Source organism: Cnephaeus nilssonii (assembly GCF_951640355.1).
Source record: "Cnephaeus nilssonii genome assembly, chromosome: X".
Taxonomy (NCBI): domain Eukaryota; kingdom Metazoa; phylum Chordata; class Mammalia; order Chiroptera; family Vespertilionidae; genus Cnephaeus; species Cnephaeus nilssonii.
In genome coordinates this window covers 48,177,749-48,192,590 of record NC_137071.1, presented here as the reverse complement: position 1 = coordinate 48,192,590, position 14,842 = coordinate 48,177,749, and the positions used below count along the sequence as shown (strand labels likewise).

At 43.0% G+C, this 14,842-nt stretch overlaps 1 protein-coding gene across 4 annotated transcripts in view; it reads right to left on the bottom strand.

Moving 5' to 3' along the window:
- Positions 1 to 14,842, bottom strand: part of DLG3 (discs large MAGUK scaffold protein 3) — a gene marked incomplete at its 5' end in the record, with an annotated part of 77,711 nt that overhangs the window by 35,191 nt on the left and 27,678 nt on the right. For all 4 annotated transcript variants that reach the window (XM_079764690.1, XM_079764691.1, XM_079764688.1 and 1 more), the window contains one exon: positions 5,519 to 5,633. In XM_079764690.1, the coding sequence (XP_079620816.1) occupies positions 5,519 to 5,633 (115 nt within the window). The remainder of the gene's footprint in view (positions 1 to 5,518; positions 5,634 to 14,842) is intronic.

Genomic DNA, 14,842 nt, shown 5'->3' with positions numbered 1-14,842 from the left:
CTTGCCTGTTCAATATAAAATATGCAGATAGCTATAAAGCAGCAATAACTCATCAATCCCTGACCTCAGTGTTTAGAGTTAAAATTTCCAGCAGCTTCTGAACAACACCAAAAAGGCCAAACTTGACTACTCAAGTAGACACAAGATGGGTCATCATAAGAGGTGCAAGTGCAGCTGACAGCACACCACACCTTCCTGCGCACCCTGAGGAAGGACAACATGGAAGGACACCTCCTTAGTCTGTCTCAAAGTGTCAGACCTCTGAGGGCAATTCTGAAGTTACAGGGGCATTCAGCTAAGGGGATTCTGAACAGAGGTCCAGGACCGGCATTTAGGGTATATGACTTAGCAACAGGCAGTTCCAGAATCGCTGATAGTGGAAACTTTGCCCTGCCCTCTGGCAGCTGATGTTGTCTGAATCACTCTACATACTAGTAAACAGCCAGTTTTGCCTCTTCGATGTATTTAGATAATGGGTTGCCTCCCCCTAAAAAGAACTCAAAAGAAGAGTTTAAATTATTATCTTTGACATTTAATACATTTCAAAATCATGTACATCTTAAATTGTTATGGCTTTTTCAGATGCATATCACCATCACCCCAAAAATCCTATCTGAAAGTGAAGCCTGCCAATATTACCTTGTTATCATCTTAATCCACTATGGAAACTCATTAATGAGTAACACCAAGTCAGTCTCCCCCAAGCACCACCCTGGGCTAAAGCACGGGGTAGTTGCACAAGTCATGTCTGCTTGTTGACAAGAAGCAGCATTCTCCAGCTGCCTTTGATGATCGAGCCAATATTTCTGACATTATTATTTCTTGACTTGAGACTACAGGTGCCCCAACATGATTTCCTTCCCAGAGTAGAAAGAAGACTGGGATGGCTGATGGCCAGCTGGGATTCCCAAAATGCCTGATGATGTCCTGTGGCTGCAAAAATGCAGGCATGCTAGCCAGAACAGACTTTCAAAAGCTATTTCTACAAATGTACTACCAAGCTTCTTGGCAACCTTTGGAGTACAAGGTCTTTCATTCCTTCCTTCTATAGATAAATTAAAATATGAGTATAGAACTTGGAAGTCCCTGGAAGTCCCTGAGTTGACACCTAGCCACCCCACTGCTGAGCAAGAGGCTCAAGAGAGGCATATTCCTGTGGGCTTTTACAGTGTGGAAGGTAAATTCACCAAAGGTCCTACACTGCGCAGAAAGAGGGGCTCTGCTCATCTGCTATACCATTTAATAGATGATCCTAGTATAGTAAAGGGTAGGGAAGGCCTTTCCATTAAGTCACTAGTGACTTTAAAACCAAGTTTTGTTTTGCAAACACCGTTATATCTTCTTTCCTTCTTCCTTCTTCTCCCTGTCTTCCCTGTGGTTCATACAGCTACAGCTCCCTAGGCTTTCACCTGTCTCAGTGCAGGGTGTTACTTGCATCAAAACAGATTACACACCAGAGGAAGATAGAGACTCAGGGGAAGGGAAGGTAGGAGAAACATATCACAAGGGTTTGAAACAACAGCAAGAAGAATGAGGTGAAACCTCACCTGAAAAGGGTTCCTTCACTTAAACCACCTGCAGCTCAGTGCCTTCTGTGTAGACAGCAAGCTGCCGAAGGGCACAAACCACAGCTTCTGCCTCCTAGAATCTACCCCCGCAACCAGGCCCATATTCTTAGCCCTGTGCTTTACTACTTTTTAGGAGCTAAAGAAAGTGTAATAGTTTGAGTGAGACAAATGTCTCTTATGACACACAAGTAATCATTCCTGAGTGTCCTGATTGCTTGTTAAAAAGATACATTTCCTCAAACTGGTGAACCCAATTGACAGAAGAGGAGCCTGTGAATCTGTACTTTCAATAGCATGACAGCTGACTCCTATCAGCAAGTTTGGGAAATGCTGGGAGAACCACCCTCTGTAGTCTGAACAACCAGGGGCAAATTCCAGTTTGGGGACTTCTTGGCTGTCTAACTTGGAGCATCATTGATTGGCTGCCTCTGCATGCTCCCCACTGGGGATTGACCCTGCAACCTGGGCATGTGCCCTGACCAGGAATCTAACCGTGACCTCCTGGTTCATAGGTCGACCACTGAGTCATGCTGGCTGGGCTTGGCTAACTGGAATCTCAGTTTTCTCATCTGCAAAATGATAATAATGATGTCTATTTTGTAACATCATTAAAAGGATTTTAAAAGCAATTTCAAGAGAATAACAAAGGTCCTGATGTGTAGTGGGTTTTTTCTAAAGGTCCGTTCCCCTTTATCCGGAAAACACTAGGGAACTACTGAAAGCTTCTGAGCAGATCACGTCCAGATTGTTGCTTTACCTTCAAGTCCCTCTGGGACACCCAGGCAAATGGCTGCCCAGCCTATTCCATAACACCTCCAGTGACAAAAGATCAAACTTACTATCTCTAGAAGCAGGCCATTCATTTGCAGACAACTTTAATCATTAGCAATTTCTTCCTCTTGTTGAGCTGAGATCTGCTTTGGGTGACAGAACAAATCTAATCCCTTTTCCACATGATAGGCTGATGCAATTAACTTAGATAAGGGAAATGAGTAGTAGTAGATATGTGTTTGGGGGGTCCATTTTGAACACCCTGCACTGGGAGGGCCAGTTCAGGCCCATGTCCAGCAAGTAGTTGCTATGCATGTCTGCAGTTCAGTAAAGAGATCAGGGGCATCACTTACAAAATGACATGATTTGAAGTTGTGAAAGTAAATGACATTGCCATTTAGGGGCAGATGTAATGAACAGGATTGAGGAATGCTCAGCAAGGTAGGAAGAGAGCCTTTAAAGAAAATAAAACAAAAACAAGTAAGCCAGTGGTCGGCAAACTCATTAGTCAACAGGGCCAAATATCAACAGTACAACGTTGATGGAAATTCCTTTTGAGAGCCAAATTTTTTAAACTTAAACTTCTTCTAACACCACTTCTTCAAAATAGACTCGCCCAGGCCATGGTATTTTGTGGAAGAGCCACACTCAAGGGGCCAAAGAGCTGCATGTGGCTCACGAGCCACAGTTTGCCGACCACGGAAGTAAGCCATGGAAACAAATGTGGTGAAGAAGAAGAAGGCAGAGGATCAGTAAATCAGTCATTGAATTTGACGACTAAGAGGTCACCACTGCTCCCTGGCAGACTTGGGCATCTGCTCCTCTGGAGCTGCTGGGATCTACACCACCAAACTGAAAAGCAGATGCACTTCCCCTCCTACTGAAAGAGAGGTAATTTGGAGAAATAGCAGCAGCAAGGACAGATAACTCTAATATTTCCCAACCTGCATGTCAACATGGGTTTCTCCAAATAAGGTTCCCATGCTCCCTCCTATCTATTGAGGAAATTGCCTAGTAAGTCTGTCCTGGAGATTTATCACAGAGAAGAAATCTATTTTCCTGTTTATTCCTGCACTTGCTTAACTTCCTGAAACACTGATTTTTTTTTTACATAATACTATCAACCTCTCCAGAACTAGTGTTTCCCAGCACAGAATTGGGCAAATAAATGTAGGGAGCAGAAGAGAGACAAGACGAGAGTTTAAGGAATGACTGGTATCAAGGGAATTTTTTTATTTTCTTTTAAGAATGGATGAAAGTTGAATATGTTTACATGTGGAAGAAAGGGAACCAAGTGTAGAGTGAAAGGCCCAAAACAAGCACAAAAGGAATAGAGCAAGCCTGGCTCTGGGAGAGGGGTTAGCTGAGCGAAGGACCTCAGGTCACTGCTTCGGCCAGGAAACATTATTTTTTAATTAAGTCTAGTGATCACAAATGTCCACTATTCTAAACCATATTTGCTTTGCTCATATGATACAATGTTATCAAGATAAGGGTAAGGACAGATTGTGTAAACTGGATAAACTGCTTAGCTAGAACCAGAGTGCATCTCTACCCTCCTCCCCAGAGTTTTCCTGGCCGGAGCCAGAGAAGAGGGCTCCAAGTCTTCCAGGTTGGGAGCTAACGCCCCACTGCTTCTGCCCAGGCAGGGGGAGCTCTAGCACAAGATAGACAGAGAGGGAAAATCTAAAAATAAAGCTCTCTGAAGAAACTGTTTTGCCTCAAGAGTAGCTTCCCACGCACTCTGTAGTGCCACATCTGTGGGGGCTGAAAGCACAGAACGGAACAATCCTGACCAAGTCACATAAGTATCACTCTTTAGCAGGGGGGCCACAGTGCATTGCTGATCCTCCCCATCAGTGCCCCAGTGTTAGGAGACTGAAAAGATCACCGAGACTACTCCAGCCTTCCTGCTCTCCTCCTTTCTCAGCGGGAGGTAAGCACAGCACATGTGAAGAAAGCTGCTCTCAAAACACAAGGAGTGGAAGTGAGTGCTTATTTTAGAAAAGAACCATGAAGGGTTTAGTGGGCTTCAGGCTCAAAATGGGGCTCCCTCGGCCCCACTCCCAGTAGTAGGGTCACGGACAAATGACCAAGTAAAGAAAAAAATATCAACTACCCTGAGAAGAGCTGCAATGAGCCTTTCTGTCAGTTGGCTATCTTCATTTCCAACCCCAAGCACAGAACAGTTTGTCATGTTGCCCGGCAACTAGCATATGCAACCTCACCTCCTAACCCCCCAGCTGGTATCAGAAGCCACTAGAAAAAGTTCAACCCAAGAGTTTTATACAACCCCATATGTAAGTATTAAACACCCAGAGAGGGAGGAGGGAGGCCACTGGCTCAGGGGAGTAATCCCACCACCTCTTTCTCTAAGGAGTTTAACCTTGGAGAGATACAACATATTTGCACCAACTATTGGAGTTTTGCCAAGAAGCCCAGGCAGGAAGAAGGAAATTAATTCTACCAGGAGGTCATAGTGTTCATTTCGCAGTCCAACTCCCCAGGAGGTTTGTACTTTGACCTGACAAAGTATGACAATATGCCTTGAGGGTCAGAAGCTCAACCTTGGACAATATCTTGGAATAATTTTGAGCAGCAATACACGCAAAGCTGCACATCCACCCGCCCTTCCTGGGGAATGCACACCATCCTGCCCCATGTCCTATGACTCAAATACAGTAGACCAGTGCAGTAGGGAGCAAACAAACACAATTTAAAAAAAAAAAGAATGCAGCAACCTGTCAGTTTCTTGGTCTCTTAAGAACACAGAGGTAGTTGATACGCTTGGATACAAAGCCTGGGGTGTATTATGCACACATGAAAGGGGGAAGGGATGCAAAGTTTCCCCCTCAAATCACAAATTGCAAGCAAAATACTTTGAACATACCAGTGCTATTTGAATGCTGACTAGCAACAATCACCCAGTAGCCTTTTCTGATTGGAGCACACTAAAATGTTCCCATACTGAGTCATTCATGAACAAAAAAGAAGAAGCCAAGCCAGCTCCTGACCAGGAGGAGATAGTACCTGCCAGAAAGTACACAACCTGAGCATACAGTTGGAAGTGTTGTAGTGCTGGGAGTACACACTCCCTACCCCACTAGGTAAACAAGGGCTGGGTTGGACTAGACGCCCCTTGTGTAGCACAAGGCCTACGGCTTGGAAGTGGGACTTACCTGACATACAAGGACCTCTTCTCACTTGTTCGGAGGGACCCAGACCCAGAGCTCATGCTGCTGTTCATCATTTGTTCTCGCAAGTCATGTATCTTCGATTCAAAGCGACTGTACTCTGTCAAGAAGACAAAGGAAAGGGTAATGAAAGAATGAAGCCAAGGAGAGACACCGAACCTGCACGCCAGTGGCCCCAGAGCCAGAGGACACTTGGCTTCATGCAGCCAGAGCCAGCCCAGTCAATCTTTGCATGGATAGGAAGAGTCCCTCCTCCAGGCACAAAAAGGCAGACTTCTCTCCACCCCACACACTCATAGAAGGAAAGAACACACCCAGAAAAGAAGTAACATTTTTATGTATCAAATGGAAAAGGCTTTTATCTGCCTTGAAATCCTTAAATGAAAACTGAAAAGAGGTTCCAGTGTGGCCTTCATAAATCTTTAGAGCAGGCGCTAAGGCCCAAGGAGAGCCGATGGGAAAGAATTCCCCAAAAAGAGGATTGCAGAGAACAGATGGCCCTGAGAGCAGGGTGGAGGGGCTAGAAAGGACCCGAGGCCATTAAATGATTGTTAGGCAAGGAAGCCAATTTGTTTCTAGGTGTCTTTTTTGAAGGGGAATATTGGAACCCTGTGCCAAGGTATAAACAAACAAACCTCACAATCAGATAAGGAGATCACAAAGCTCTCCTGAGTTATCTCCATTTTAACAAACAGGGTCTTTGGCCTCAGTATCAATTAAACATTAAAACAAATTCTCTAGTTATTTCCCTTTTAACAAACAGAGGCTTTGGCTTCAGTATCAATTAAACATTAAAACTAAATTCTCTCAAACCTAGAAGTCTGCTAATACCTCCCTCCTCCAAAATCATCTAGTCAGTAGGATCAAAATACAGGCCCATCTTGAAGGCCCGCTGACACCATCGTAACCAACTGAACTACCTTATCACACTCTGTGTAACTATAGGTTTACACCAAATTTAAGAAAACCTGATTAGGAAAACTAACTATATCCATTATAACTTTATTATAAAAGCCTTTTTTTATAGTACTGCCTTACTGTGACATTGTCCTAATACATTTAAAATATGATACTCATTACACACACACAATTCCACAACATTTTTCAAGTCTATAATTGCCACATGGAATGGATATATCTAAAGCACAGGCTGTGGAAATGGTAGAAAACAGGCATGCTTCATATGACTAGCTAAATTTAAAAGAAGTCAAAATTTATTCTAGGGCTCTAGCTGGTTTGGCTCAGTGGACAGAGCATCAGCCTGTGGACTGAAGGGCCCCAGGTTCGATTCCGGTAAAGGGCACATGCCTGGGTTGTGGGCTTGATCCCCATTGGGGGACGTGCAGAAGGCAGCCAATCAATGATTCTCTCTCATCATTGATGTTTCTATCTCTCTTTCCCTCTCCCTTCCTCTCTGAAATCAATAATGATAAAAAAAAATTATTCTAGGGGTTGAAGGTGGGGAACTGCTCTAAAAAATAAACACATTTCCAGGGGGAAAAAATTCCACAAAAGCATTTTCATGCACCATGGAGGGCTGGCAAGAAGCATCCCCATGTAGTCTGTGTGATTGTACCGGCAGAAAACAAAACACCTGTTCCAACACCTGACACCCCCCTTCTCTCAGCAAAGCAACCTGACCTTCAGCTGGGTATTAAGGTGAAATGCTAAAAAGCCTAAAGGGGAGGGAATGAGGTTTTAACTCACAAAGTAACCTCTTCTCAACAGTTTCTTTTTGTTCACGCTGGTACCAATGAAGCCAACAGCTTAGATTCATGTGCTTTCATTCTTCATGCACTGGTGTTATAGTGATTTGTCCTTATTACCTACTCCGATCTCTGAAATCCTACAGGAAGTAGTTAAGTCACTGACTCACCCATTAAATGTTGTGGGCGGGGGCCGGGGGAAGAGAAACAGCAGCAGGACAATGTCCCTGTTCTGAGGGTTACCTGGCAACACAATATCAATGAGGCATCCCAATCTAAAGGTAGAGGGTGGTGACTGATCTGTCAGAAGCCCCGGACTGCCCAAGAGCACAACAGTAGGACTGTATACTTCTAGAGCCGGCCTGGGCACTGACCCCATCCCAGGGTTTGGCCCTCCATCCTGGCCCTCTCTAGTTGACTCCTTTCTGGCCGTGCTTCTCACTCATGGGCTAAGAGGAGAACCAGGTGAGACAAAGAGATTTTTGACAAGGCAGCCCTTTCTTGGGGAAGATAAGTAAAAGGCAGAAATATGCATTAAACCCAGAAAAAAACACACCAAACCTATCCTTAATACGTTTCCCCCCTCTCACAACTTGTTTATATATTCCCTTCTTTGGAATTGACTTGCCTGCTGAACTCCAACTTAGTAGCAGGTCATGGAAGTTGCTTAGTAACTACGTTACTTAAAAAATCCTTTAAAAAAACAACCACCAAACCACCATTTCCTCAAAGCTCCTAATCCAAGGTTGATAATACTGGGCCAGAGGGCCCACTTAAAATAGACTACAGAAAGAGAACAAGGCTATTGCTTTAAGGAATCCACTTTCTGTTTTCTACTTGCTACTAAGTTTTCAAGTCTATTAAATTGTGTTTTATTCATTTTTTTTCCTATTCAGATGATCCCCTTGAGTTTCAGATGCTCAATAGTTAGTTCTCAGCTTTTATTTGTAGAGTTATCTAACATCTACTAGGCACAGAGTAGCCTCTGAATAAATGATTGTTGGGTAAATGAGCAAATTAGAAAACTGTGCCCAAGTCGACACTTCTGTTCTCAAACTAATAAACCTAATGGTTTATTTAACTGATGGCTGCCAGCTTCACTGAGGGCTTGGAAAGGTAGTTAAGAAGTATTCCCATTTACTTCCTTACCAAGGTTAACTGTTGGAAGCAATTGGGATATGTTTTCTAAACACCCTTCTGATATGTTAATAACCCACAGTGGGCATCTGATTAAGAGATTTTGTTTATAATAAAGAAAAAAACTAATTCTAACATAAAAACTGTTAAAATAGTCTTAAGATACATAGTACCTCATCTTAATATTTAGAGGCACCATTTTCCAAGAACAGAAGCTTCACTTAAAAATTATCTGAATTTCGCCCAGCCAGTGTTGCTCAGTGGTTAAGTGTCAACCCATGAACCAGGAGGTCACGGTTTGATTCCCAGTCAGGGCACGTGCTTGGGTTGCGGGCTCCATCCCCAGTAGGGAGCAAGCGGGAGGCAGCTGATGAAAGATTCTCTCTCATCATGGATGTTTCTAACTCTCTCTCCCTCTCCCTCTCCCTTCCTCTCTGAAATCAATAACAACATATTTTTAAAAAATCATTTGAATTCGGCCTGGTCAGGTGGCTCAGCTGGTTGGAGCTGGGTCCAGTACACCAAAAAGGTTACAGTTTGATTCTTGGTCAGGGCACAGGCCTGGGTTGTGGGTTGCATCCCCAGTCAGGACGCATATGGGAGGCAACTGATTAATGTTTCTCTTACATTGATGTTTCTTTCTCTCTCTTCTCTCTCTCTCTCTCTCTCCCTCTCCCTCCCTCCATCCCTCTTTTTCTCTCCCTCTCTCCCTCTTCCTCTCCCTTTTCCTTCCTATCTTCCTTTCTTCCACTCTGAAAACCAATGGAAAACATATCCTCAGGTGAGGATTTTTTAAAAAATCATCTGAATTCTAAGGCCTCACAATTTGCCAAGGTCCCTTTCCACTCATAACTAATAATTATGTGAAAGTCACTGCCAAGGAAGCCCACATGACCAGCCTCAACTCAAATGGCCCACTTCAAATATGCTACTTTAAAACAACACTTATTACTAAAATCTCATCTACTTAACTGTGTTTTATTCATTTTTCCCATTCAGATGAACCCAACCATTTGTGACCCACAAAGATGTCCATGTTGAATCATCGCATCCCTTGTTCCCTTTGCTTATCACAGAGAATAATGAGAGGGAGGGGGCACAATCAGTGATCATTTCCCCAAACACAGGGTTTCTCACTGATCAACTGGGGTGCCTCTGAAAGATCATGGACTCCACCACAGACACTGACTCAAAACCTATTGAGCAGGCTCAGGAATCTGCATTTTTACCAAGCATCAATTGTTATTAAATATTAGAGGTCCAGTGCTTGATTGAATCATGCACGTGTAGGGTCCCCTACACGCTTTCGCTTTCGATCACGGGGGAGCTGGGTGCCTGTCCGCTGGTGCCTGAGCCGACAGGCACCCAGCTCCCACGCTTTTGCTTTCGATCGCAGGGGAGCTGGGTATCTGTCCACTGGTGCACCAGGCCTTTCAGAAGCCTCCGGCGCGGCGGAGGCTTCTGAAAGGCCTGGTGCCTGAGCGGACAGGCACCCAGCTCCCCCGCTTTTGATGGTCCGCGGTGGGACGTGAGCTCGCTGCCCCAGAGGCCCCTTCTATGCCGCAGCACAGCCATGGCGCAGACGCTGAGCTCGAGCCGCTGCTGACGACGCGAGCTCAGCGTCCCGCCGGCCCGATCGGCCACCCCGGCCACCCCGAGTCCCGCCACCCTGCGCCTCCTGGCCAATCGCGGGCATAGCGAAGGTACGGTCAATTTGCATATTTGTCTATTATTAGGTAGGATGGTGACTCTGATGCCCAATAAAGCTTGAAACTGCTGGTCTTGAATTACAAAATTGAGTTTTGTTTTATTCAGAGAAAAGATAAGGTACATTGTGTCTCAAAAGGAAGGTAAGGGCAGTGCAGGCACGCCACAGTGCTACTGTGCAACCCAGTCCTCCATGGTGACTGGGACCCAGATTCTCCTGGCAAGAGGCAGCACTGACCACCACTGACTTCAGGATCCCTGACTCACAGCACATTCACACTAAGAGCCAGTGACTCCAATTCTTGGTGCATGTGCACACGGGAACCCTGATTCTCAGCGAGAAGCCACACAGGGCAACAGAGACTTTGATAATCGATTCTTGGTGCAGACACAGGGAAACTATGACTCCTGGCATGTGCTAGGGGACTCATTTTTGGCACACACCAACAGCGCAGTGCAGGCGGGGTCCATGATTCTAGGTGCGCACATGAGACCACACTGAACGCTGGTAACACTGACCCTGTGCGAGCCTGGTTCCCACCAACCCACAGCAGCCACACGTCCTAGTGTCAGAGCTCTTCAATGACACTCGGGTGGAGCGAAGTCCCCACAGCACACAGCCCAGGTCCACACAACTCGGAGTTTGAAACTTCTGGTGATAGTCAGAATGGGGAGATGACACAATCCCCAGAGGAAAGAAAAGGAGGAGTCACCAAGAAAGGAAATTAGTGAAATTGAAGCATGCAACATGACAGAAAAAGAATTCAGAGTAATGGTCGTGGAATTCATACATCGGATGGATGAGAAAATCAATAACCTATGCAAGAATCAGGAAGAAATGAAAAGTGATATAGCTACAATTAAAAACACCATGGAAAGTTTCAACAGTAGACTAGAAGAAGCAGAGGACCGAATTAGTGAGTTAGAAGATCAGGTAGAGAAACAAGCCCAATCTGATCAGCAACTGGAGAAAAAAATTAAAAAGCAGGAGGAAAGCCTAATGGAGCTTTGGGACAACATGAAACAAAGTAACATACGTATAATAGGGCTGCCAGAAGGACAAGAAGAACAGCAAGGATTAGAAAATCTATTTGAAGAAATAATGACAGAAAACTTTCCAGATATGGGAAAGAAAAAAGTTACACAAGTACAGAGAGTCCCAAACAGGATCAATCCCAAAAGACCCACACCAAGACACGTCATAATTTCAATGGCAAATATTAACGACAAAGAGAGAATCTTAAAGGCAGCAAGAGAGAGACAGAGGGTTACCTACAAAGGATCCCCCCATCAGATTATCAAATGATTTCTCAACAGAAACACATCAAGCTAGAAGGGAATGGAAGGAGGTATACAAAGTGTTGCAAAGCAAAGGACTGAATCCAAGAATACTCTATCCAGCAAGACTATCAATCAAAATTGAAGGGGAAATCAGGAGCTTCGCAGACAAAAAAAGGCTAAGGGAGTTTATCATCACCAAACCAGCAATGCAAGAAATGCTAAAGAGAATACTGTAAAAAGAAGAAATAAAAAGGTAAGAAGACACAAAAATAGATATGACTACAAACAAGAACCTTTCAGTAATAACTTTAAACGTAAATGGACTAAATGCTCCAATCAAAAGACATCGAGTGGCTGAATGGATAAAAAAAAAACATACTTCTCTGCCTCTGCGGGGAAAGGAGGAGAGATCAACCAAAGGACTTATATGCATGAATATAAGCCTAACCAATGGACATGAACACCAGGGGGGTGAGGGCATGAATGAGAGGGGGTTGGGGGATTAATGGAGGGATGAGGACACATATGTAATACCTTAATCAATAAAGAAATTTAAAAAAAGAAACCCAAAATACTAATTTGAACAACAACAACAACAAAAAAAAAACACACGACCCATATATATGCTATCTACAAGAGACCCACCTCAGAACAAGGGACTCACACAGATTGAAAGTAAAGGGATGGCCCTAGCTGGTTTGGCTCAGTGGATAGAGCGTCAGCCTGCGGACTGAAGGGTCCCCAGTTTGATACCGGCCAAGGGCACATGCCTGGGTTGCGGGCTCGGTCCCCAGTAGGGGGCGTGCAGGAGGCAGCCAATCAATGATTCTCTCTCATCATTGATGTTTCTATCTCTCTCTCCCTCTCCCTTTCTCTCTAAAATCAATAAAATATATTTTTAAAAAAAGAAAGTAAAGGGATGGAAAAATATCTTTCAGGCAAATGGAAATGAAACAAAAGCTGGGGTAGCAATACTTACATCTGACAAAATAGACCTCAAAGTGAAGGCCATAACAAGAGATAAGGAAGGCCACTTCATAATACTAAAGGGATTGATACAACAGGATATAACCCTGATAAATATATATGCACCCAACGCAGGAGCACCCAAATACATAACAAAACTCCTGGAAGATATCAAGGGAGAGATCGACAACAATACAATCATAGTAGGGGACTTTAATACACCACTGACATCAGTGGATAAATCCTCTAGACAAAAAAATCAGCAAAGAAACAGCAATCCTAAATGACTCACTAGATCAGATGGACTTAGATAACATCTTCAGAACATTGCATCCCAAAGCCACGGAATATATGTTCTTCTCAAGTGCACATGGGACAGTTTCAAAAATAGACCACATATTGGGTCACAAGCAAAGTCTTCCCAAATTCAAGAGGATTGAAATCATACCAAGCATCTTCTCAGACCACAATGGCATAATATTAGAAATACACTACAATAAAAACAATCCAAAAATCTCAAACACTTGGAAGCTGAATAGCATGCTATTAAATAATGACTGGGTTACCAATGAGATCAAAGAAGAAATTAAAAGCATCCTGGAAACTAATGACAACAAAAACACAACAATCCAAAATCTATGGGACACAATGACAGCAGTCCTGAGAGGGAAGTTCATAGCTCTTCAGGCCTAACTCAATAAAAAAGAAAAAAATGGTAGTAAATCATCTAACTCTACAACTCAAAGAAATAGAAAGAGAGCAACAAGAAAAGCCCAGAATGAGCAGAAGGAAGGAGTAATAAAGATCAGAGCAGAAATAAATGACATAGAGACCAAAAAAACAATACAAAAGATCAATGAAACCAAGAGCTGGTTCTTTGAAAGAATAAACAAGATTGATGAACCTCTAGCCAGGCTCACCAAGAAGCAAAGAGAGAGGACTCAAATAAACAAAATCAGAAATGAGAGAGGAGAAATAACAACAGGCCCCACAGAAATATAAAGGATTGTTAAAAAATACTATGAACAACTCTACTCCAACAAACTAGACAACCTGGAGGAAATGGACATATTCCTAGAAAAATACAACCTTCCAAAACTCAATCAGGAAGATTCTAAAAATCTCAATAGGCCAATAACTATGGAGGAAATTGAAGCAGTCATCAAAAAGCTTCCAGCAAACAAAAGCCTGGGGCCAGATGGCTTCACAGGGGAGTTATACCAAACATTCAAGGAAGAACTAAAACCTATCCTCCTCAAACTATTCAAAAAAATTCAAGAAGAAGGAACACTTCCAAGCTCCTTCTATGAAGCCAGCATCACCCTAATACCAAAACCAGATAAAGACAACACAATGAAAGAGAATTACAGACCAATATCCCTCATGAACATAGATGCCAAAATCCTCAACAAAATTCTAGCAAATCGGATCCAGCAATATATCAGAAAGATCATACACCATGACCAAGTAGGATTAATCCCGGGGATGCAAGGATGGTACAATATCTGCAAATCAATAAACGTGATACATCACATAAATAAATTGAGAGATAAAAATCACATAATCATTTCAATTGACGCAGAAAAAGCATTTGACAAAATCCAACACCCCTTCTTGATAAAAACTCTCAGCAAGGTGGGAATAGAAGGATCATACCTAAACATAATAGAAGTCATATATGAAAAACCCACAGCCGACATCATATTCAATGGACAAAAAATAAAACATTTCCCCTAAGAACAGGAACAAGACAGGGATGCCCACTCTCACCACTCCTGTTTGACATAGTACTGGAAGTACTAGCCATTGCTATCAGACAAGAAGAAGAAATAAAAGGCATCCAAATTGGAAAAGAAGAAGTAAAACTGTTCTTATTCACAGATGACACGATATTGTACATAGAAAAACCCTAAAGACTCCATCAAAAAATTATTAGAATTAATAAATGAATTTGGCAATGTAGCAAGATACAAAATTAATGTCAATAAATCTATGGCATTTCTTTACACCAATAGTGAACTTATAGAGAGACTAAAAAAGCAATCCCATTTACCATCGCACCAAAAAAATTAAGATACCTAGGAATAAATTTAGCTAAGGAGGTAAAAGACCTATATGCGAAAAACTACAGGACACTGAAAAAAGAGATAGAGGAAGACATAAACAGATGGAAGAACATACGGTGTTCATGGATTGGTAGAATCAACATCATCAAAATGTCCATACTACCCAAAGCAATCTATAGATTCAATGCAATCCCCATTAAAATACCAACGGCATATTTCACAGACCTACAACGAACTTTCCAAAAATTCATCTGGAATAAAAAAAGACCCCAAATAGCTGCAGCAATCCTGAGAAAGAAGAACAAAGTAGGTGGGATCTCAATACCAGATATCAAGCTGTATTACAAAGCCACTGTTCTTAAAACAGCCTGGTGCTGGCACAAGAACAGACAAATAGATCAATTGAATAGAATAGAGAACCCAGCCCTGACCGGTTTGGCTTAGTG